The sequence below is a fragment of the Centruroides sculpturatus genome, unplaced genomic scaffold, assembly GCF_000671375.1.
Source record: "Centruroides sculpturatus isolate CEXI.00-Female unplaced genomic scaffold, Cexi_2.0 scaffold24, whole genome shotgun sequence".
Classification (NCBI taxonomy): domain Eukaryota; kingdom Metazoa; phylum Arthropoda; class Arachnida; order Scorpiones; family Buthidae; genus Centruroides; species Centruroides sculpturatus.
Genome location: NW_019384375.1, coordinates 439570 through 465515, shown reverse-complemented (window position 1 = coordinate 465515; position 25946 = coordinate 439570). Strand labels below are relative to the sequence as shown.

General features: G+C 24.2%; 1 protein-coding gene across 1 annotated transcript in view; it reads left to right on the top strand.

Moving 5' to 3' along the window:
* LOC111616681 (Down syndrome cell adhesion molecule homolog) overlaps window positions 1–25946 on the top strand; it is a 191291-nt gene that overhangs the window by 45778 nt on the left and 119567 nt on the right. Inside the window, exons 9-15 of the mRNA XM_023358064.1 lie at window positions 931–1218; window positions 2305–2424; window positions 4005–4187; window positions 13608–13755; window positions 15379–15527; window positions 15955–16086; window positions 22957–23121. Coding sequence (XP_023213832.1) covers window positions 931–1218; window positions 2305–2424; window positions 4005–4187; window positions 13608–13755; window positions 15379–15527; window positions 15955–16086; window positions 22957–23121 — 1185 coding nt within the window. The remainder of the gene's footprint in view (window positions 1–930; window positions 1219–2304; window positions 2425–4004; window positions 4188–13607; window positions 13756–15378; window positions 15528–15954; window positions 16087–22956; window positions 23122–25946) is intronic.

Sequence of the window (25946 nt, the reverse complement as noted above, 5' to 3'; positions counted from 1 at the left end):
GATCTAATCTAAATATGTTATCACAACAGGTCTTATCACTTTACCATATTTTATCTCTAACATCTATAGTTCCTATCTATATTATGATGATATATCGTCATTTTAAATCGGATTCCCTCTTTGATAGCGATTACTTATCGATTAAATTTTATCGTAATAATAAATTTTAAAATTAGTTTTTTTAGAATTAACCTTTACAAGTTACCTAAAGGGAATTAATAAATACGTTTTAATACTCATAAATATATAGAATAGATCTATAAAAGTTCCATTTATCTACTGAATATTATTATGTTTCACTTTTCAATAACTCCTAATGCTGCAGTATGATTAATACAGAAGCATCAACTATGTTTTTCAGTTCTACAAATCTATTATGATTTTACACGCAATATAAAAACAGAGATTTTATTTTACGTGTAGCAGAAATATGTTTAACTGTGCATGCAAGTGGACATTGAAATGTACTGTGTAAAGTTTAACGAGATGCATTATCTAGAACTAGGTGAAAATTGTATGAGGAAAAGTGCAATTTCTGGTAGTTTAGAGAAATATTTAAATATTTATTCTTTGTTTCATACAGTATAAAGATTCCTCATTTAAAAAAATCCGTTGAAAATCAATTTTAAGAAGCTTAAATTATAATCGAGTAGCAGTAAATTGCTTCTATTTTTATATTTTAAAAATTTGTTAAAAAGTATCTTTTATTTTATAATATGTAATAACGGGATAATAGCTTTTTTTTAAAAGGAACACTTTTATAAAAGTGCTGTCATTATTTTCAAGTAAAATTGATCAGATAACATCAAAGTAAAGAATAATAACAGAGAAGAGGTCTCATTGATTACCCTTAAGAATTCTTTACTCATGAAATAATAATATAAAATAAAGTTAGTGTTGTGGTACCAAAGAAGAAATTTTACATTTCAGAAAGACCTGTCATCAACCCTTTCTTATTTGGAGATGACCTCAGGGAAGGAATGAGAACAATGGTTGTGTGTAGTGTTCTGACTGGAGAGCCGCCAATCACTATTGAATGGTTCAAAGACAATCACCCTCTGTCACCAGCAAACTGGGATATTCAACTTGCATCTCTGGGCGAATTTACATCTTCGTTAACAATAGCAAATGTAACAAGACATCATGCGGGAAATTATACCTGTCGAGCGACATCTGGTACTGCTAGAACATCTTATACGACTTATATGGCTGTAAGAGGTAAACTAATCAATTCTCATTAGTCACCCTACTAATGCTGATAGGTGCTTTTTGTTCTATCGTATTTCTTTGTTTTTATGTTTGGTGTTTTGTCGTTGCATCGAATAGTAAGTTATCAGTCGTGTTTTCACTTGCATGCAATATATCTTTATTAAATTTTTCCCCTATACAAATCCCTTCTGGATAAGCTGAGATCGATAAATGATTTTTTTTTTCCTCTTTTGATGATTTGAGAAATTAGTTAGTGAAATCGATTCACGTACACTAATTAACTTGTTTTACTTATTTATAAATTATTAATATTTAAATTTTCTAATTAAAACTATCTAGAAAGTTTGTTTCTTCTTTGTGTCTTACTTACTTTTATTTAGTTTTTCTTTATTTACATTTTCAAATATTGTGATCAATGCTTAATTTTGTTATTTTTGAACAAGTGATATTTTAGTTTTAATATAATAAAATATTTAATTATCACTTTTTAAGATGTTAAGAAAGTTTAAAGTCAATGAAAGTAGTAGCTAGACTATCATTTACAATTTATACTGTACTTTTTATAATGATTTGGATAGTGATTTCTATATTATATCCAGTATCTTTACAGAAATTTAGACCATAAAATATCTGAAAGAGAAAGAAAAAAGAACAAAATGTAAATAAAACGAATCATATTAACAACACAAATATCTGGTTTAATAGAAATTGAACCATAATATAGAAGTTTTGTTTGATCTTATTGGCTAACAATCTTTGAGAATTACACCTTTATCCAACCACATTAATAAAAGCTCATATGCATTTTATCTCTCACCTTAGTCCTAATTTTTCCAACCATTAAGGTTGATAAAGACAATTATTGTTAACTTCATCCCCTCTGACATCTCTGTCATTTATTGCATCCAACCTTTAAATTAATTCCTAAAATATTCTACAGTTTATAAATATTTAATTAGAATATTATCGCTAAACAGCATAATGTGTTATAGTATAATTTAATTAACAGGAAACCGAACAAATTATCCGACACACTTATTCTTTTATTAAGATGATGTCTTTTACAAGTAAATTTAAATTAACGTATGCTTTCAGCCAGTCCAAAATGGATGAAGCAACCTAAAGACCTTTCTGTCATTGCTGGTCACAGAGCCGTTTTTATTTGTCAAGCTGATGGCATCCCTGATCCTGTGCACAGATGGAAATTCAGTTCAGGTAAATTTTCTTTTTTGCATTATTATAAATTTAAAGAAAGTAAAATATATTTTATTTCAAGTTGAACCTTAATTAATCTTAAATAAAGATAAGGAATCAAAATAACGCTATTATGTGAACATAATTAGCATATCAGAAACTTCAATCTTTATAATCAGTAAACAGAATTTAATTAATTCGTAATGATAATCCATCTCTCTTAATTAACGTAAAAGTTTTTTTTACTATCATTAAAACTAATATTTACTTTTTTAATCTCGGATATCCAAGTTTTTCTTTGACAAATATTTACAGATAAACATTCGCCAAGCATAGGTTAATTAGCTAAAGATTTTTCGATTTTTTTTTAAATTACGTATAAAAATTTGTTTTTTTATCTTTTATTTTTTTGTTTATATTATTTTAAATTTGAATTAAATCGTAAATTTTATTATTATTATTGGTTTTTCTTTTTAACGAATGCAGAGATTTATATCTATTCTAATATAAATTTGACTATTTTTCACGTTTTTCTATATTAGAATCGGTATTTTTAGAAATTGTTTTTTTTTATTGCCGATTGTGGATTAATATATATTTTTTTTAAATTTGATAATTTTGTTCAAGAATAAAAAAATTCAAACTAGGTTTCTTGAAATTAGATGAATATCTGTAAAATTTTTTAAAATAAAGAATATTTTTCATTGAACAATAACGGTATTATAAAAAAAGAGTTAAACGCCAAGAGGATTTATCTAAATATAGTTGCTAGTTTCAAATATTTTTTCAATTTTTTCGTTTTTTTCCTGGAATATAGAAAGTTCTTTTACTTTCTACTTCTTATTTTAAAATACCAAAAGCGCTTAGTAATCCCATTTCACTCTGGGTATTTTCAAATCAATTTTTCCATATGACTGTCCCTTGTTGGTGACAGACATTTCGAAAGCTCGTATAACAAAAAAATTCGACAGTGTTTAAATGACTTTTTCAGAAAGTCTAAAATCCATGACATTGTAGAAATATAGACTGCAGCATTCCTGCATATAAATTTTATATGTCTTAACCATATAAAATTAAAATTTTCTTCCTTCGCGACACGTTAAAATACGAAAAGAAAAAAATATATTTAATTTAAAGCAAAAGACTGACAGAAATTACTGAAAATTTAAAGATAATAATAATTGATGAGATGAATTAGCAAAAAAAAATAATTGTTTATCTATTCGTTTAGCGTTAAAAATACACTATAGGAAGCAACGTAAAAACATAGAATTTTCAGGTGTATAACCAAAAACCATCACTTTCTTATACTTCAACGATAATTTATAGTTTATCTTGGAAAATTTCCAGTGATAAATTAACGCGATAATTTATCATATAAGTTTTTCGAGCTTCTAACAGGATGATTAAGTACAACCTTCTAAGCGAACTATCTAACAAATATACTATATTATTATTATTGTTTACGGTATTAAATTAAATTTTGTATTGTACGGTATTAAATATTGTTTAATAAATCAAAAAGACCATAATAAAATTTTGTGAATGGTAATAATATTATTTTTTAAAGCGTGTAGTAATTATCTAATTAATTTCTTTAGGTAAAAGAATAAAAGCCAACACGGAATTTAAAAGCGTGGTCAGTAGTTCTCATATGTATGTTTTGGAAAACGGTTCCTTAGTAATCGCCGACGTTCAAAAATCTGATGAAGGATTATATTTATGTGAAGCAAGCAACGGAGTTGGTTCTACTTTATCAAAGGTAGTCAGACTGACAGTTAAAGGTAAATCAATAAAATTTCATCAACCTTTCTCGTATCTCCAAAATAAAAATTAAATTACTAAATTGTAATTTAATATTAAAGGTGTCTTTTGGCAAATATCACAAAACTTTCGAATGATTATGCAGATGTCAAACTAAAACTTAAAGTTATCATTCTTACATTATTCTAGAAGAGATTTACATATTAATCCTCACTTAATTTATAACTCTTCTAGATATATATAGTAAAATTCAATTCAGATAATTCTAGTTCAGTTAAGTTTAGTGTATTAATATCTATTACATTATTTATGACTTGAATTATTTATCTACTTAAGTAAAGAAATTTAAATAAGCGTTATTTTATGTGAAATTACAACAATAAATGAAAATATTACATCGAATAAAATATATAACCGATAAGTGTAATAAAGTTAATAAGGTGCAGGAGGCGTAGGTAAATATTATGTAGGAGTACACGCATAGGCTTGTTTTGAATTTTAAATAACATTTGTCACTTAGTGCAAGCTTTCGGATTATTGAGCTAACTTAAATACCTCAGAAAATATCGAGTGAAAATTTCAATTTGCTATTGAGTACATTTTGAATAAAAGGTCTTTGTTGCATTTTCTGAAAGAAGAATAATGTTTGCATATTATTAAATTTCTAAACTTTAAAAACAAAATTTTGAAAAATATAAATTTATTATTGTTAAACCCGTCTGCGTAAGTCTATCATATAAATTAATTTTATTTTATCAATCTTGAAAAATAATTGAGTTTAATTAAAATTGTTAACTTGCGTAAATATTGAAAAGTACCAGAATTGTTAACACTTGCTTTAATTTTTTCATTTATAAATTTAAAAATAAAATTAAAAAAACTGTGAAGTTTATTAACGTCGTTATGATCTATTGCTATAATCTTGTTAATGGATTATTCTGTTTCTTATTGAATTTTTTACGAAATGTTTAAAGTCACGCAACCTATGCGTGGTGCTGTAAGTGAAAGAATTTCTATCCAATGGTGTCCGCGAAAAAAAAATAATAAAATGTATAATGTAATAGTAAAAAGAAACTAATATATTTTCTAGTTTTTTTATTCATTGCATTTATTCAAAGAGACTAACGACAGTTTCCTTTGAATAAATTCATATACAAATATAAGCATCAGCACCTCTTTTGAAATTCATGCTTGTTGAATTTTGTAATGTTTTAGATTATACGATTAATACATATTTAATATTTAATAGGAAGTTACAACAGAATAAATTATTAAAAATTATATCAAAACAAAATAAAATATTAAGCATTGATTAATATAATCCTAGAGTCATTAGTGAAATTAAAGCACGGAGCTTTATATTTTTTTTATTGTGCAAATGACAGTAATAAATCTGAAGGTCTGTTAAACGTGTCTGTTAATTTGGAATTACTCTAAACTATAAATGCTTCGTGTATGGAGTGCATATCATTTGAATCACTTTGTAAGTTAAATACATTATTAATTTTAATGATTTAACTATATAGATCATATATTACGATAAGTGCCTAAAATCCCTTATTGGGTATATATCCTGATTTATAAATTGCGTTAATGATTCGTTTTAATACAGGTGATTATGTGCAGAAATATGCACTTTAGATTCTTTCCTGACTTACTCTTTTTTTAGATATCAAAAAAATATATAATTTCGTTCCTATTTTTGAATGACTTTATCTAATCTTTTAAAGCGAAAAGAAAAGAAAAATCGTGTAATGGTGTTGCGTTAGAGAAAATGTAAAGTGCTTTTCAATGGAATGAGAAATGTGAGCTTTAAATAATTGGGAATCCGCGCTCTTTTCATAATAGATGGAAGACTGCATCATGTTTCTATCCAGATGAATTAATTCTGTCACTCGGAATTGTTAAAGATTTCTGATAATTATACGCTACTATTCGCTCATTAGATTTAACTTCTATATTAAGGCTTTAGAGACAAATATTGTCTAGAATATAAAAGTTATAATATTAAAATTTTAAATCTGAAAATTCTGATTAACGTACTTAAATAACTAGACTCTTGCTAATCCAGTCATTCTTTGCACAGAGGGTTGCCACATTAGCGAGAATGTCGGATTACTAAGTGTACGTCTGCCTAAAGACATGATCTGTCACCCTTAGGTACTGATTCTTTTTCGATGCAGGGAGGGAAATAATACGTCGCACTGAAATGCAATACTGTACGTAGAAATAAAACTTGAGTAAACAGAAAAACAGGATGTGTGCATGACTAACATTTTCATGAAAACGGAAGCGAATAGGCGATCTCACGGGAATAAATCAAATAATTGAGAGGCAGATTATTAAGGACCGTATTATCAAGAGTGTACTGTATTCATTTTGTATAATTTTACACTTTTGAAGAATAGAAAAACTTTGCTGGATAATCGAAAAGATTAAAGAAAATAAAAAGTGTTTGTTATATTTTAAAATAGAATATTTATTCATTTATCATATCAAAGATATTTAAAATTTAAACTAAATTAAATCAACAGTTTTCATATTCAATTACAAGTTACTTTGATTAAAGTTTCTCTTATTCCTTTAAATTAATTTAATTTAACAAAGATATACGTAAATTCTAGCATTTAAAATATGTAGTATTATATCTTATATGCATATATAATAAGTTAGTGACATAATTAATATAATTTACTATAAATTTTCTAAACGAATGTTTATAACTTGCCATGCGTTTAATAAATTACATATATGATTATTTAAGTAAGAATGGCAAAATATTTAATAGAAAGTTATTCATTTTATATTAACTAATATTTATTTTTTCTAATACGTTAATTAGAATAATTTATTAATGTAAACGAGTAAAAATTATTGTGACATCGTTGCAATGCCGTGCTGAAATTTTTAACCATATTCCTAATTTATTTTATTTAAAATATATACTCTCGATCTTGCTCCTGTATATCACACTTTTCCTGAAAACAACTCTGTTCTCAGGAAAAGTGTGATATACAGGAGCATCTATGTAACTCCGTTCTGCGGAAAATTTTGAACTGAAATCACGTTACTTCCGTTCTATACCAGAAGTTCGTATATAATTAATTGGGGCGTTCTACTCTTAATTTTTCCATATCTGGTCTCGACTTTCATCTATTTAACACCGTTCTCGAGATTAAGAAGAACGGATATAATACAGACGACCGTTATAGGTCTGCAATTCGAAAAAAATTGTAGCCTTATAATTGTTTCGATGATGTTTAAAAATATAAAATAATAGCTTTTTTAAACCAAAGTTCAAATATATTATGCAAATAATGTAATAAAGTTATTAAATTTAGAAAATTATAAAACTGTAAATTTGTTAAGTCCTTTTAATGTTTTATAAAATTGAAGAAACCGCACGGTAACTGAAATTCCTTTTGAACATTTATATTTTATTTTTGTTTTCGGATGTTTTTGCGATTTCCAATCCGCAAAATGGATAGATTCTTTTCTATGGCATTAAAAAACTATCCAGATGTCTTCATGCAAAAACAACTNTGGGTATATATCCTGATTTATAAATTGCGTTAATGATTCGTTTTAATACAGGTGATTATGTGCAGAAATATGCACTTTAGATTCTTTCCTGACTTACTCTTTTTTTAGATATCAAAAAAATATATAATTTCGTTCCTATTTTTGAATGACTTTATCTAATCTTTTAAAGCGAAAAGAAAAGAAAAATCGTGTAATGGTGTTGCGTTAGAGAAAATGTAAAGTGCTTTTCAATGGAATGAGAAATGTGAGCTTTAAATAATTGGGAATCCGCGCTCTTTTCATAATAGATGGAAGACTGCATCATGTTTCTATCCAGATGAATTAATTCTGTCACTCGGAATTGTTAAAGATTTCTGATAATTATACGCTACTATTCGCTCATTAGATTTAACTTCTATATTAAGGCTTTAGAGACAAATATTGTCTAGAATATAAAAGTTATAATATTAAAATTTTAAATCTGAAAATTCTGATTAACGTACTTAAATAACTAGACTCTTGCTAATCCAGTCATTCTTTGCACAGAGGGTTGCCACATTAGCGAGAATGTCGGATTACTAAGTGTACGTCTGCCTAAAGACATGATCTGTCACCCTTAGGTACTGATTCTTTTTCGATGCAGGGAGGGAAATAATACGTCGCACTGAAATGCAATACTGTACGTAGAAATAAAACTTGAGTAAACAGAAAAACAGGATGTGTGCATGACTAACATTTTCATGAAAACGGAAGCGAATAGGCGATCTCACGGGAATAAATCAAATAATTGAGAGGCAGATTATTAAGGACCGTATTATCAAGAGTGTACTGTATTCATTTTGTATAATTTTACACTTTTGAAGAATAGAAAAACTTTGCTGGATAATCGAAAAGATTAAAGAAAATAAAAAGTGTTTGTTATATTTTAAAATAGAATATTTATTCATTTATCATATCAAAGATATTTAAAATTTAAACTAAATTAAATCAACAGTTTTCATATTCAATTACAAGTTACTTTGATTAAAGTTTCTCTTATTCCTTTAAATTAATTTAATTTAACAAAGATATACGTAAATTCTAGCATTTAAAATATGTAGTATTATATCTTATATGCATATATAATAAGTTAGTGACATAATTAATATAATTTACTATAAATTTTCTAAACGAATGTTTATAACTTGCCATGCGTTTAATAAATTACATATATGATTATTTAAGTAAGAATGGCAAAATATTTAATAGAAAGTTATTCATTTTATATTAACTAATATTTATTTTTTCTAATACGTTAATTAGAATAATTTATTAATGTAAACGAGTAAAAATTATTGTGACATCGTTGCAATGCCGTGCTGAAATTTTTAACCATATTCCTAATTTATTTTATTTAAAATATATACTCTCGATCTTGCTCCTGTATATCACACTTTTCCTGAAAACAACTCTGTTCTCAGGAAAAGTGTGATATACAGGAGCATCTATGTAACTCCGTTCTGCGGAAAATTTTGAACTGAAATCACGTTACTTCCGTTCTATACCAGAAGTTCGTATATAATTAATTGGGGCGTTCTACTCTTAATTTTTCCATATCTGGTCTCGACTTTCATCTATTTAACACCGTTCTCGAGATTAAGAAGAACGGATATAATACAGACGACCGTTATAGGTCTGCAATTCGAAAAAAATTGTAGCCTTATAATTGTTTCGATGATGTTTAAAAATATAAAATAATAGCTTTTTTAAACCAAAGTTCAAATATATTATGCAAATAATGTAATAAAGTTATTAAATTTAGAAAATTATAAAACTGTAAATTTGTTAAGTCCTTTTAATGTTTTATAAAATTGAAGAAACCGCACGGTAACTGAAATTCCTTTTGAACATTTATATTTTATTTTTGTTTTCGGATGTTTTTGCGATTTTCAATCCGCAAAATGGATAGATTCTTTTCTATGGCATTAAAAAACTATCCAGATGTCTTCATGCAAAAACAACTCTTTCACCGTCTGAAGAATGCAGATTTTTTTCAATGTCACGAAACAGCTGTTTTGTCATTCATGCGATCTTTCCGATCACGAATTACAACTTTAACATTTTATTTATTAGAAATTAAATCAATTCAATACAATTTTTTGTATAAAAATAATATAAACTTAATTTCAATTAGTACTCAATTGTTATTATTAATTGGGAAGTTCACATTAGGATTATTTACTTAATTTTAATTACTATATTAAGATAATCTAATGGGAAAAGGATTTATATGTCTATTTATTTCAATTTAAACTTTGAGTAAATCTCAAATATTTATATTATGATTTAATTAAATATATATCTGCAGGGAATAAAATGTTTCTATCTTCCTTTTCACCAATTTAAATAACTTTTTGATGATATATTTGTAGAAATTACAAATAGTATAATATGAAATATTTAATTTCTTGATTTTTCTTTGTTGTAGAATTGGAAAATTAATTAAAACTTAAATTTTATTGCATTCATATTAGAGTATATATATATATACTTATTTAAATAAAAATTGCTACTGTTATATTCTTTATGTCGAAAAGAGATAATTTAAGTAGATTTATAAAGATGCTACATTCAATAAATATCATTGAAACAGATCAATGATAAATATATAAGACATAACAAAGTTGTTTTGCCATTTTTTGCTCTAGTTTTGGAAAACTATTGGCCATTTGGACCAATTTCAACCGCACAGTCCTTGACCCTAATATTATTTTATCAAAGTTACGTTCACATCAAATTATTTTTGTCAGAATTTTTTTTTCTTGTGAATTAAATAGATTGATGCATGATATGTTTACTTTCCAGTTTTTCCGCTTCATATATAAATAATATATTTTCAAAACATCCTTTGGCAAATAGAAAAATAATGATTTTTTTCAGTGAGTTAAAATTTATCGTTAGATTATATTATATAAATGTGGTATATGTATATGTATTTTATAAAATACTAAATGCCATAATATTTTAAAATATTAATGCTACGTTTTTTCATAAAATATAAAAGTACAAATTTTAAATAAAATAAATCGGAGACTGCTTATTGTCAAAAATATTTTCAAAAATTAATAATAATGGCGATTACTATTATTTTTCCGACTCTATTATAACAGAGGGAAAGTATGTGAATTGGTCAAAAAAATGACCTCAAGGTGTTTTATATTTTTGGACTTAGGGTATCTTGAAACGTCGAGAAATGAATAAAATTTCGGGGAATTTTCTATATATATGGATAGTAGTGTGGCACGATTTTGTTCACCCTTTTTGAAGCTTAATAACTCCTGTGTTTTTTATCGAAAATTTCTGAAATTTTGCAGAGAGGTTTGTGTATTAGAGGATTTGAGCTGTTAAATTTTGGTGGTTATAGGTCGACGGGGTAGAAAGATAAAGGAGGCCGCGTGTCATATTTCGAATAGGGTCGGGCATAATGACATTTACAATTTTTTATAAAATCGATCTCTGCTCTCAGAATTAAGTTTTTTGCCCTTTTATAATAATTAAAAATATGAAAAGTTTTTAAATAAAATATCATAACAGATGGCGCCACCAAAATTGTAGATTTTACCGGGAAAGTTAAGCAACCCGTTGTTGGATTTTTAATTAATTAAAATATATTTTTAATGTTTAAACGGTTAAGCAATTGTATAATTAGCAAAATTCATTACCTTCTACAAAATATAGTTTACGTCAGTTCACATCAAGAGTGAAATTCTTTATTTTTTTCCTTTCGGTTAATTTTTATTTTTCAGCTCATTTCAGTTATTTTTCTTTCACTTAATTTTCTGTGAATAATATTTTTCGAATAATTATTCATTTATTTAATTTAAAAGAAAGAAAGTGTTTCTAATTTAATAAATTTTTATTATATTATATTAAATTCTTCATTCTATTAAATTTTGTTTTAAGAAATATTAATTTGTTATATTTTATTAAATATTTCATTATAATTTATGCAAGTAAATGAAATAAATATATAAATGAATATATATATTTAAATTTATAATACGTTATTTGTTACGAAAAATATTTTTTTCGTATTTGAATATAATGCAGCTATCAAGTCCATACCGTTTCTAAAAATAGCATCGCTATCAATTTTTCTTATTTTTAACATTGAAGTATATGAGTTTCTTTCATATATCAAATGCTAAAAAAACGCAATCTGCATTATCTATTTTTTAATTTTTTTTTTTTGTAAAATCATATTCTAGGGCAATCATTGGGACCATTAACATAATCCAGTGCTGCCCTCTGATGAATTAAAATAAAACAATAATATTGGATAAGAATTATGTTTTAAATAATTAATTATGATATAATTATATAATTTCATACAATTTGAAATAGTTTTATAAGATTATAGTTATATAAATTTTCATCATCCATCATATAATTAACATTGTTTAATAATGAACATTAATTATTCTACTAATTCAAATAATTTTTATTGTTTAGTGTAATTTGCTGATTTTTTTTATTTCTTATTTCAAGTAGATTTATATATAATAAACAAACAGAAAGATAAGGATATTAGTTATAACTTAAGTGTAATTAAATTACGTACAGTTGTATTTATGAGACTTATATCTAAAGTTGAAAGATGTATTTGAATCTTTAGACTTTATTATCTTTAAAATTTCCTATCTGGTAGCAATCTAGGTGATATATTTACTAAATGTAAGCTTATTAAAGCCTTATAATAATTCTTTATTATATTTTAAACAAGTTAGTAAAATTTTTAATTAAAAATTTCATAGAATTTTGGTAAGAGGAAACAGGTAATAACTTTATATTTACATTAAAAGGTAGGGCGTGGGTTCAAGTATTAATTCTTAAGAGTGCATGACAGGGACGGTGAGTGTGCTAATTTTAATCACAATTTGTGACATATTGACTTATCATCAGAAATAGCATCATACGGTTTATCAAACTGTAAATTCCACAACTTTCTACCAACATGTTAGGTTCGATTTTTCCACATAAGTGACCGAGTAAATTACAAAGTTAAATGATAAGTGTGATAAGTTCAGTCTGTGGTGGAGAGGAATTTCCGTCGTGGATATAATTAGAACACCTCTTAACTGACAGTTTATTTAATTAAAACAAAATTATCGATTACCTAACTGTAAGTATGTATATATATACAGTATCTATGTGTTTGAATGTGTATATAATATATAAGCACATAGAGTTTGTACAAGATTTTCTAATAAAAATTAAAACTTCAAGTTTATAACATTGCTTTAAGTTTATAGTTTGACTTTGTTGTTTGTATAATTTTAATTTTAAGCACCAAAAGATGTTTTTTTGATCTAAGCTAAGTATTAAATAAACAACAAACCCTTACATTTAGCCAAGAGAAAAAGTAAATAAATGTTCAGCATTTAAAAAAAGTTGTTGTGTTTTAGTTCTTAAATAAATTTTAAAATAAAATAAAAAATAAATTGAAAATTTTTAGTATTTATACTTTATAAAATATGTAATGTAGTATGATTATTCAATTTTATCTACAAAAAATATAATATAATTTATTATTTTCTTCAATAAAATTGTTAAGAATATTTTCTCTTGGGAGTAAAAATTCGAAAAGAGTGAAAATTAAATATTTGATAGACTTGAGAAATAAAAATAAAATAAAAAAAACACAAATTGAAAAATAAAAATATTTACTATCAAAACATATTATTAAATAAAATAATATTATAGAAACAAATAAAATTTAATCATTAAAATACGTAAATTTTTCCTTAAATAATACTATTTTTGGCGTAGAATTTCTTATCTTACACAATATTTCTTTGGTAATGTTGTCCTATGGGAATAAGTTAAAAGAACATTTGAAGAGTTAAATATTGTAGTAAATTTTAAATTTATATTTCTAGTGCCACCGTATTTTGAGCAAAATTTTGAAATGAAAACAGTGAAAGAAAAACAAGATATTAAACTGGTTTGTGTTGCATATGGAGAAAAGCCTTTGACTATATCATGGAGAAGACACCAGAGACCAATTGATCGCGGTATAACATCGAGGTACTACATAAGTTTCTGACAGTTTTGTTTTCATAAAATAAAATTATGATAAATGCAACTCTACTTATAGCTTATTTAGAAAGTCTTTTTCATTCTGATTTTTGCGATCTTAATCAATCTTTTTTTTTATCCGTTTTCTTAATTCATTTTTATATAAATAATTTGATTAGTCATAAAAACTGAAGCTAGATATAAATTAGATAATTTAAATTTTATTTATTAATGCGGAAAATTAGATTTATGTAATTTTATCTTATAAAATTACCGATCCTCAGGGGAAGATATTTTGGCCAGGTTCCAAATGGCTGAATTTTTATGATATTTTCCCCCTTTCAATAGTAAAATTAAACTAGTTATGTTTTGTTTTGTATTAATCTGATTATACTTTTTTCCTTTTATTTAAAAAAAACTTGTTTAAGAATTTAATTGCAAAATACGACATAAAATTTTGTTTTTTGTTACTTTTTACTTTCAAAATGTTTATAATTTATTAAAATTATATACATTAAAATATAAATTTATTGTATAATGAAAGACAAAATGCAAAAAATACAACTTCAATAAAGACTTTAAAGATTATTAGGGATTATTCTTAGAAAAGATTTAAAGTTAATCCATTTAAACTTCTAAAAATCAATTAAATTTTGAGATAAGATTTAATTGTTTTCGATAATTGAAAATTCGTGAAATTCAAGAAATTTATTAGCATTCGTTAAAGTAGTTTTTTTTTTATTTTTAACAATATACTTAAACATCTATGTACAGTACATAATGTAAATTTAGTAACAGCAAGTTTTGAATTAAAAAATTAAATAAATAAAGGGGTTAATTTTGAAATTATTCATGCTGTATAACTTATTTGGCAAAATTCTCTTCTAGATGATAAAATATAAATTTCAAAATGAAAAGTTAAAGATTTTTTAAAATTATTGATAGTAGGCCTATATTTACAACAAATATTTAACATTAACAAGATATTATAATATGTAATTTTTATTAATATTATAATAATAAGAGTTAAACATTACAAAGTTAAACATGTAAATGTACTTTTGCCTAGATGTTAAGATTGAAGTTACGAATCATTAAAGTTTAAACTTTTTCATTCTACCTTTCTAAATGATGATAAAAATCGTGAAAACAAACATAACCACTAAACTTGTGTGAAAAAGCAGAACGAAATGTTTAAACTTCAAACGCTTGAAACTCTTTTCCACGATATTTCTTATGACCAACTTTGATCGGTATTGCCAATATCTTGCAAACCAAATAAAGATGGAGGAAATATCGTATTGCATTTCTATAAAATTTATTTATTTAAACTCTGCTTTTTTCCTTCACAAACCTCACCCCTACCAAAAAACATTAATTTTTAGATTTTAATTAGTAATATAATATTCTTTCATTTAGAAAATTGTTTCTTAAGAAAAAATATAGGCCTATAAGATAGTTGTGTAATCTGTACAGTAATTATAGCGATACTAGATATAAAAATTAATGTTTTGATTAATGAAGTATAATTAGAATTTTTCTTAGTTATTGATATATTAAAATAATTATATGTTTTTTTATATTCATAATTCAATTACTTTTTGTTATAGTTTTTTTGTTTTTGACATTTAGGTATATTATACATGATACCATTCTACCGGATGGAATTAAATCTCAGTTGCAGATAACATCTGCCGAGAAATCAGACTCTGGTATATTTACTTGCGAAGCACAAAATCAATACGGTAAAGAAGAAAGAAGTATACAAATAACCGTACAAGGTATGTTTGTATTTTATTATTGATACTAAAACAATAAAAAATTCACAAAAAACACATTTTAATTTAATAAAAGTCTACAATCGTTTACTTCAAAAACGTATTTTTAGGATTATTTAAAATCAGCAGCTAAAAATAATTTTAAAAAAATATATATTCGTTGTTTAATTATGATCAGCTTTACATCACTAGTAATACTTTGCAAAGAATAAACATCAATCAATAATGTCAGTATTTCAGATTATTTCTATTTGTAAAACTGTTCTTATGTATAAAAATATGAAAATCCTTCAGTAAACAAGTATATATATATATTTTTCTTTTAAATGTATAAATGCGCTTCAGAAAGTTAGTTAAACTTCAATTTTTTTTTCCAGCTTGGAAAGATTTCTTCAAGGATATTATTAAATTGGATATTTTGTTTTGACAGCACCACCCGATGCTCCTTATAACATTCAAGTTCTTCAAGTTACTAGCCGTATGATAACTCTCTCTTGGGCTACACCACTCATCTGGAATAGTCCTCTGACAGGATATATTGTTATCTACAATAACACAGCAAGTAAGATACACATTTTCTTTTTTTATAATGTTTTTTAAAAAGTAAATAAAGTATTTGCATAGTTTTATTCGTATCTGACGAAATATTGATCAACACGAAGGAAAAAACAAGCAAAACTAGGTTTAATAAGCAAATTTTGTATCTCGTAAAATGTCAAGGGTCACGTTTATAATGAACAAAATTAAATTTTGTTTAAACTTCAATTATTTTAATTATACATATTTAATAAATCACTTTAATGGATTTGTCTGTATATAGCGTAAAATATTGTCAAAAACGTTTTATCACGTCATTTCTAAAATGCTTCATAGATACAGGTTTATTGTAAAACGTTGACAGAAAAAATTAATTAAACGTAATGTTTATAAATTGATGGCAATTACATGTTAAATTTATACATTAGCATTAAATTTACAATCCTATTATAATGTATGATAAATATTTTAAAGGCGGATGTTTCAGAGATGAAAAAAATCTCAGACTTCGACCTTTTTTTTAGTATATAATTATGATATCACTTGAGTCATTTATATCATTTGATATAAGCTTCTGGAATTCTTCCACAAGAGTGGATCGAAAATGTTCTTCAGAAGGTTGACTGCAGCTCGTTTCCCCTGTTGTCTCCCACGTTATTCAGCATCCGGAACACATACTTGGTGCTGCAGATTCATTGCCGTAAACGAAACAGAGCAGGTGTTTCTCATCATCAAATAGGGTACACGACGTAATAAACAGTTAAGACACAAAACTATTACACGTCTCGTTGTCATTTATCAACCGTTTTGAAACTCATAAAAAGAAAATTGTATTGTATTGCAGCATAGATAATTTTCAAAAAACACATTTAGTAAACATATCGTTTATAGTTTTCCGTTGTTTTGTATTGAAGATCTTCACTATTGTTTTCTAAGATTCAATTATAATTTTATCTAAATTATTTTAATAATCGCTTGTTTATTGTTCTATACGCTTTAATTCTCTTAAAAAGATTTCACTTCTTCTAAAATATTCTCTTTCCTTGTAAAATATCTTTAATTTTATATAGTTCCACTATATTTCATATGCTCAACAATACAAGAGATGAAATCTTATTTAAAAAATTATTGCCTCGAGAAGCAATATTAAAGATTATAGGGTTCCGAAGGATAAAGCAAAATCATTTATATAGTTTTTGTTATGTAAAGAAGGAATCGTTCTATACTAATTCACAAATTCTCTATAAATCTTTACATTCTGTCGTTCTTTTCCCAGAGTAGTTGAATAATGAATTTGCTTTGAGGTTTGCATGCTAGCTTCTCTACTCTGACTTGACACCATGACATCAAATCCATGAATTATTCTTTACTTATACATTATTCTTAGTTACTAAAGCCTGTTTGCAATAAATCTCTTCAATATCCTTTGCAAACGGGTATATCGAATAAAAACGCATTATTATATAAATATATTTATATATTTCCTTAGAAAATAATTCAAATTATTTAAAATACTTTTTTTTATTAATATCACGAAAAAGTCATACGTAACATAAAGTGTAATTACAAAGTATAAAATTTAAATGGTATACGTCTTTAATATATAAAACGAGATACTCTCTTTATTTAATTAAATTTATATTTAAAAAATAAGATATTTTTTAAGATAATAAATTTAATATACTTTTTTGTATATTTTCAATAGTATATGCACATGAATTCGATTTTATATCGATTCAATAAGCCGAAAATAGAATTGTGAAGTAATCTCGAAGTGTAAAATCCGTATTATAGCATCCATTTATTTCTCTTTGGCTCTATGAACATATCTTCAATTTTTCTCCAATATTTTTTTTGATCGGATTTATATCAGGTAAAAAGTTTCAAGGTATCATAACACTGTAATATGTCCAACATGTAACTCACATTTTGACCTTTAATACGAAAAATATATTTCTAATGGGTATAAAAAAAAGGTTACATTACTTTCATATTTACTATTTTATTTAGAACGTGACGTCCTTGGATTATATCAAAATATTTGAATTAATTATCTCTACACATGTCTAATTTAATCACTCAAGTATTGACAACCATTTTCTAATTTCTCTTTCTAAAATAATCCACAATTCAGACAATGATTATTTAAATTACATAGAAAATGAATTGTTTTTAAATCCAAATTTTTCGAATATAATACTTAATTAAAAAAAATAAATTATTAAAATAGCATTATTAAATTTTTTAACTTTATCATTGAAAAAAACACACTTTTTGAAATTTATTAAAAACAGCAAAATGCAATATTGCTAATTATTTAAAGAATTTTCTAAAAAAAAATAGCGAAAATATCAAATTTCTTTTAAAAATAACAAAATATAATAAAATTAAATTACTTCGATATTCTTCTTTTAAAAGATTAATTAATAGAAATTTTAAAATAATAAAATATAAATCATCACCTGCTTCCAGATATGAAACGTAATTATACACTAAATGTAAACTTATTTTATAAAAATTATTTAATTAAATTATACAATAAAACTAGAATCGTTTCCACTTTAGTTTAATTCTATAAATATTTTCGAATCTCAGAAAAAATAAACTAAATTAGCAATTTTCATTAGTTAGATTTTCGCCTAAACTAATTTAAAAATATGTATTTTTCTTTTTTAATTTTAAATTTGCATATTTCACCTAATTAATAAGTGATTTGTTTGATTTAAAATGACCGCTGGGAAATCATTTTAATGCGAGTTCTGGCTGACGAAGATGATACAAAAATTTGAAATTAATATCTTCTTCGTATATTAATTATTTGATAAATATATTATTTATTTATGCTTTAATTTTTATATAAATTATATATTTTCAATAAACTAGAACTGAAACAAAATTGAATATAGAGAATAGGAACAAAATCAAAATTGACGTGATGAAATAAAAAAAACTTTTTTTTAAATCATTTGAAAATAAAAAATATAATTGAACCAAAGTTTTCATTTCATTGAATAAAATAGAAGCATAAAGAAAAAAAGAATTTAATTTCAATTTTATTATATAATATTTTTTGAATAAAATACTTATTTGATTTTTAAATGTACTGAATATCGATTGTTATTCTTGGTTTTCTGACTTATAAAAGAAAAACAAGAACTGGAAAAATTGAAGTGTATTGAGTTTCTATATTTTACAAAATAAATTGGCTCTACAAAAATTTGTTAATGCTATTTCTTGTTCTAAAATCAATAATATGTTAATATTCCAAAATTTCCACAATGTATTTTGAACTTAACTGCAAAATTATGTCAAAAAAGGTTCTAATAAACAACGTAAAATCGCTTCTGCAGTGTGATAAAGCAAAATCATTTATATAGTTTTTGTTATGTAAAGAAGGAATCGTTCTATACTAATTCACAAATTCTCTATAAATCTTNGACGATCTTTATCTGAAATACGTATTTGATATATTATTTTAAAAGACAAATATAGATAGTTTATGATTGAGAAAACGTATGATATTCTATTCGATTTTTCAAAAAAATATTGATCAAAATCATGTTATATATTTTTTTTCTGATGCTAAAAGCTAAAAGAAAAATATAATAATCCTGCTAAACAAAATCTAGAAATAGGAAATATATTGTTAAACATATGAAAAGCGCTCAGCTTTTAAAAAAACTTTAAGTAATTATATTTAAAGATATAAAAAACTAAAATCGCAGATAAGTTAAAAGAATGTTTAAAAGAATAAATGTATGCTGAAAAAGAATTTTGTTGCTAATTATTACTAATTAAAAGAAACAACAAATGTCTTCATACCTTGTAATTTTTCAACACTTCAAGAACACAAGTCTTTACGGCGGTGTCGGCCTTTTATTTTGGGGCTACGTTCCATCTCGACATGTAAAAACGTTATAAAAGGTTCCTGGAATACCGCACAATTATATAAATCTATTAATTAACAAAATTTTAATAAATGTAATGGCCAGGACAATAATAAAATATAAAAATAAAAGGTCAACTCTTCCGTAAAGACTACTGGGTTCTTCAGGTGTTGAAAAATAACAAGATATAAAGACATTTATTGTTTCTTCTAATTCGTGAATATTTTTATATTTTATTATTGTTCCGGCCATTATATTTACTAACTATTTGATAATAAATTTAATATACTTTTTTGTATATTTTCAATAGTATATGCACATGAATTCGATTTTATATCGATTCAATAAGCCGAAAATAGAATTGTGAAGTAATCTCGAAGTGTAAAATCCGTATTATAGCATCCATTTATTTCTCTTTGGCTCTATGAACATATCTTCAATTTTTCTCCAATATTTTTTTTGATCGGATTTATATCAGGTAAAAAGTTTCAAGGTATCATAACACTGTAATATGTCCAACATGTAACTCACATTTTGACCTTTAATACGAAAAATATATTTCTAATGGGTATAAAAAAAAGGTTACATTACTTTCATATTTACTATTTTATTTAGAACGTGACGTCCTTGGATTATATCAAAATATTTGAATTAATTATCTCTACACATGTCTAATTTAATCACTCAAGTATTGACAACCATTTTCTAATTTCTCTTTCTAAAATAATCCACAATTCAGACAATGATTATTTAAATTACATAGAAAATNCATAAATTTAATTAACAATTACATAATTTTAAAAAATTGTTATAAAAGAAAAATATCTCGAATAATATTACACGACTAAGTTATTTTCTGTAATTAATATGAAAAAATTTAGTATTAAAAGAATTTTAAAATATTATTTTTAATTTAGATAATAATTATGCTTTTAATTTATGTAATGTTTAAAATAAAAAAAAACACGTAAATTTGTAAAGAATAACGAAACGTAATCATAACTGCAAAATTGTTACCAGTTTTCTGTTTTTACGACTTTATAAATAATCATCGTTATTATGGCTTTCACGTCTTACAATTTTGTAATAACTTTTTTCTTACAAAATATCAAATTTAAAAGCAATTCGCAAGCTTAGGTGACTCCAATATCATATAGTGCATTGAATAAGTCAAAAATTAGATTTTTCTAAACTTCGAACATAGAATTCTTATGTTTTTACCCGACTTTATTTTCAGCTCCTATCTTTTTATTTCCCTACTTTTTAAATTCGATTAAAATGTTAACTTTTATTTAATTTTACATTTAAATTAATTAAATAATTCGAGAGCCAGACTAAAGAATAACAGTGTAGAAGATTTGGATCGATCAATGGTTAATTTATTATAAGTTATAAAAGTTTGTTTTATATTACTTACAATTAATTAAATTAATATCTTTAAATTCAGGAACATAAAATACACAAAAATGCATTTATTATATTTTTCGTCGATTTGAAGATTCTATATATCATGACACTAACCACTAAAAAAATAAAAATATTTTTAAAGCTATTTTAATACAATTTCATTTAAATTAATTACAATAAAGGGTAACCGAATGTTAACAGGATTATATTTTAAGATTATTTTAAGAATGGTTTAAACCGGTTTTAAATAGCTGTATGTTATCATTTGTGATTCAATCACTTCATTGGTAGCAGTTAAATCAGAAATAATAGATTGGCTCAAAAGTCAGTTAATCAATAAATTTTTAAGAACGATTAGAACCGGTTTGGAACAGCTGCCTATTCATTCGCAATTCCGTATCTTTTAATAAAATGATTAAATTACGGATTAAATGCAGCTGGTTTAAAGCTGCATACTTTAAGTAGCTTAAAGTAGTCTTAGAATATATCTCGGTCAACTGACTTTTGGATCACCTTTTATATAAATTTAAAAACCTAAATTCGTATGTATATGTAGAATACAAGATTTACAAGAAGTAAATCGAGGAAGTATTTTGAGTTATTAAATCCATTTTATCTTTGAAAGCAATCTTTTAATTTATCAAATTATAAAATTTCATTATCAAAAAGTTTTAAACTAAATTTTGAAGATATCGGTAACCAAACACGTAATCTATAGATATCTACTTTATATAGGTACGAGTAAATCTCTTTGGTAGTAGTTTAGTCTCGTTGGATTAGTTGTTTTATGGAAAATAAATTTTATAATTTGATAAAGATACTAAAATACTGCTTCAATTTAATGTATTGTTCATGATCTCATTCAAAGTAATTTTAGACAATAATTTTTTCATTAAAAAAATGCACTTTAGTTCTGATACAAACATTATTCCTTAAATAATTATATTTAATTTTTTAATAGTATAAATTGTACAAAATTAGTTTTCTGTAAAAACAAATAAAAATAGGATTTATAGAGGTTTCCACGTCTTTAAATTTCCCAAATTTTAAACACGAATAAACATCTAAATTTCTAAATTACGCCGCTAAAAACTGTAATTTTAAAGGAAGAAAAAAAATCCTAAACACAGTAATCCACTTTAGTAATTTTTCTTCTTTATTTTCAATATTGACAAAGCCTTCGCCAAACGAAATGTCGAGCGGCTAAAGACGGATATTTATACTCAATAAATAATTATTACGATAGATTGCTCATCAGTAGATCAATATTTGTCAATGACTTATCTATCGATTTTTATTAATAATTAATTAAAAAGAATTAATTATCAATAAAAACTTTTTCATCATAATCTACACACGTTCTTTTAAATATAGGCTATATTTCCGACTTATAATTAAATTAATTTTTAAGTAAAATTTTAATTAATGAGAAAATTAATTGAAATTATTAATTATAAATATCTAATTATAGTTAATAATTTTATTAATTATCATTACTTATCAAAATTTAATGAAATATATTTTTAAAAATATTATATAAATAAAAAAACTACGTAAGCATTAAATTAACTTTTATTTAAAAAATTGATTTTAAATTTCAGAATCTCCTGATAAATTTGAAACAGTTAAAATACCTCCAACTGATAATAAAGTTATTTTAACCAGTTTAACTCCAGGTACTATGTATTTAGTTCGAATATATTCTGAAAATATGTTTGGTAGAAGTGAAGCTAGCGACGATATCATAGCAACAACAGAAGAGGAAGGTAAATATTTTGATTAATAATAAAAGTAACTTTTAATCAAGAGAAAAATAGATATATAAATTAAATAATCAATATATCATATTAATAAAAGTATAAATTATTTTATTAATTTTAAAGTAAATAAAATTTTAACTTACTTATCCTTTTAATGGTGATTTAATGTTCGTTCTTATATTTTAATCTTTTATTTTTGGCACAATATATCATAAATTTAATTAACAATTACATAATTTTAAAAAATTGTTATAAAAGAAAAATATCTCGAATAATATTACACGACTAAGTTATTTTCTGTAATTAATATGAAAAAATTTAGTATTAAAAGAATTTTAAAATATTATTTTTAATTTAGATAATAATTATGCTTTTAATTTATGTAATGTTTAAAATAAAAAAAAACACGTAAATTTGTAAAGAATAACGAAACGTAATCATAACTGCAAAATTGTTACCAGTTTTCTGTTTTTACGACTTTATAAATAATCATCGTTATTATGGCTTTCACGTCTTACAATTTTGTAATAACTTTTTTCTTACAAAATATCAAATTTAAAAGCAATTCGCAAGCTTAGGTGACTCCAATATCATATAGTGCATTGAATAAGTCAAAAATTAGATTTTTCTAAACTTCGAACATAGAATTCTTATGTTTTTACCCGACTTTATTTTCAGCTCCTATCTTTTTATTTCCCTACTTTTTAAATTCGATTAAAATATTAACTTTTATTTAATTTTACATTTAAATTAATTAAATAATTCGAGAGCCATACTAAAGAATAACAGTGTAGAAGATTTGGATCGATCAATGGTTAATTTATTATAAGTTATAAAAGTTTGTTTTATATTACTTACAAATTTAAATGTATTATACACAAATTTATGGAAAATTAGTACGATTTACAGTGTGGCCTAAAACTCAGTTAGCCAATATATATACTGTATTAAAGATTATTTTAAGAATACTTAAAAACAGTTTAGTGCAGCTACATGCAACTATTCGTGATCTTGAGTTGCAAATAATAGAAATGCAGCTGCTGCAAAATGATTTTAACCTCTCTTAAAAATAATTTCAAAACATGTTTCAGTTAACTGACTTTTGAGTTACTCTATGTAATGAAATTTCTAGTTAATATAATCGTCTCGTGTCAGATTTATTGATTTATATACAAAATTGTAGATTAGTAAAAGATAGCATCGATTCTATTAAACTCAAATAAGTATTTAAATAATATATCTGCGAAAGACTTCATTCAGTAATCGATAAATGGTAATTGCAATATATAATAGTATCCACAATATAAATCCAATATTCTATAAATTACAATTGATCTAGAATAATTCACTTTTCTTAGAATTTATTACAATGATATTTAAATTTTTCAAATTAATCTTATCGTTTCAAAAATTTAAATAAAATAACTACATTTTAATATTATCTCGGTAATTTAGTTAATAATTTTTTTAAAAAGATCTGAAAATACACATAATACTGTAACTAAGATGACAAACAAATCTTTATATTTATATACTGCATTTTCTAGTTTTTCCTTATATATCATTTTAATCCGACAAAATTACGCGAAAATTTAATGAATGATTGTAAATTATTCTTGTTTTTATTCCATTGAAAATGTATCTATCGTGATATAAAATCATAAAATATACTTTTTCGTATTATAATTAATCACTTAAAATTAAGAGATCGCGATAATAACCATTATTTCCACATCCTTCAAAACTAAAATTATTATTTCCAAAGCATTAAAAAAAATCTAAATTAAAATTTGAAACCATTTAGAAGAAGAAATTTCAATTAGATGCAAATCACAATAGTTTATAATCTAGGAGAAAATCGTTGATTTTTATCATTATGTCAGTTAAATGAACTGAAGTAAGTTGTTTACCGTAAATGAGCTTTTGATTTTTTTACGCCAATTTATTTTCGAATCTTTAATGTCATTCTGCATAAATCCTATATAATCTTATTATTTTTTTAAAAATTTATTAGAATTTTTATTATAATTAATTTTTATATAACATTGAATTCTGTGTAATGCATTTATACTGTATATTTATATAATGAAGTAAAGGTTCCCATAAGGCCACTACTAAAAATAATTACTACTTTACGTTCTTAATTTAAAAGGAATTAAAATATAAGACATATAATTTACAGTATTTCCTTGAGTAAATAACAGATAACATTTTAAAATATTTATTATTTTTCAAAAATTAAAATATATCAAATAGTATTATCGCGTAGATCGAAGAGAATGTTAAAAATCATTAGAATTAATCTTATAAACGAAATAGTTTATTGTAATATCTATTACAGTTTCAATACAAGTTTAGAGAAGATTTTCTTTTTGTATTAAATCTTTATGCAAATTTTATTCAAGTTTGTAAATAAAATTTGCAAAAATTTTCAAAATTTTTTTATATAATCAAGCATTGATTTCTTAAGAGAAATTAAAGTAAAACTTCAAACTTTCGCTTTAATAAGTCTCGTTGGATATTTAGTAACTCAAATAGTTTTAAGATATTCTTATATACAGAGATTTTATTACCAAAAGCAATTATTTTAAAACAACTTACTTGCAGTTATATGATGTTACGCTATAAAAAATATTCCTGTAGTTACGAAAGTTGTTACTAAAAAATGTTAATTCAAAAATTGATTAGATTTTTGTAAGCTATTTTTAAAATAATGAAATTACAAAATTTTAGATTTTTTCTGTTTTTTGTTTTTTTAGATAAATGCATTAATCTAAAAGTTTTTATTTAAGTATTTTAAACGATTCAAACAATATAGATGAAAATTTTAA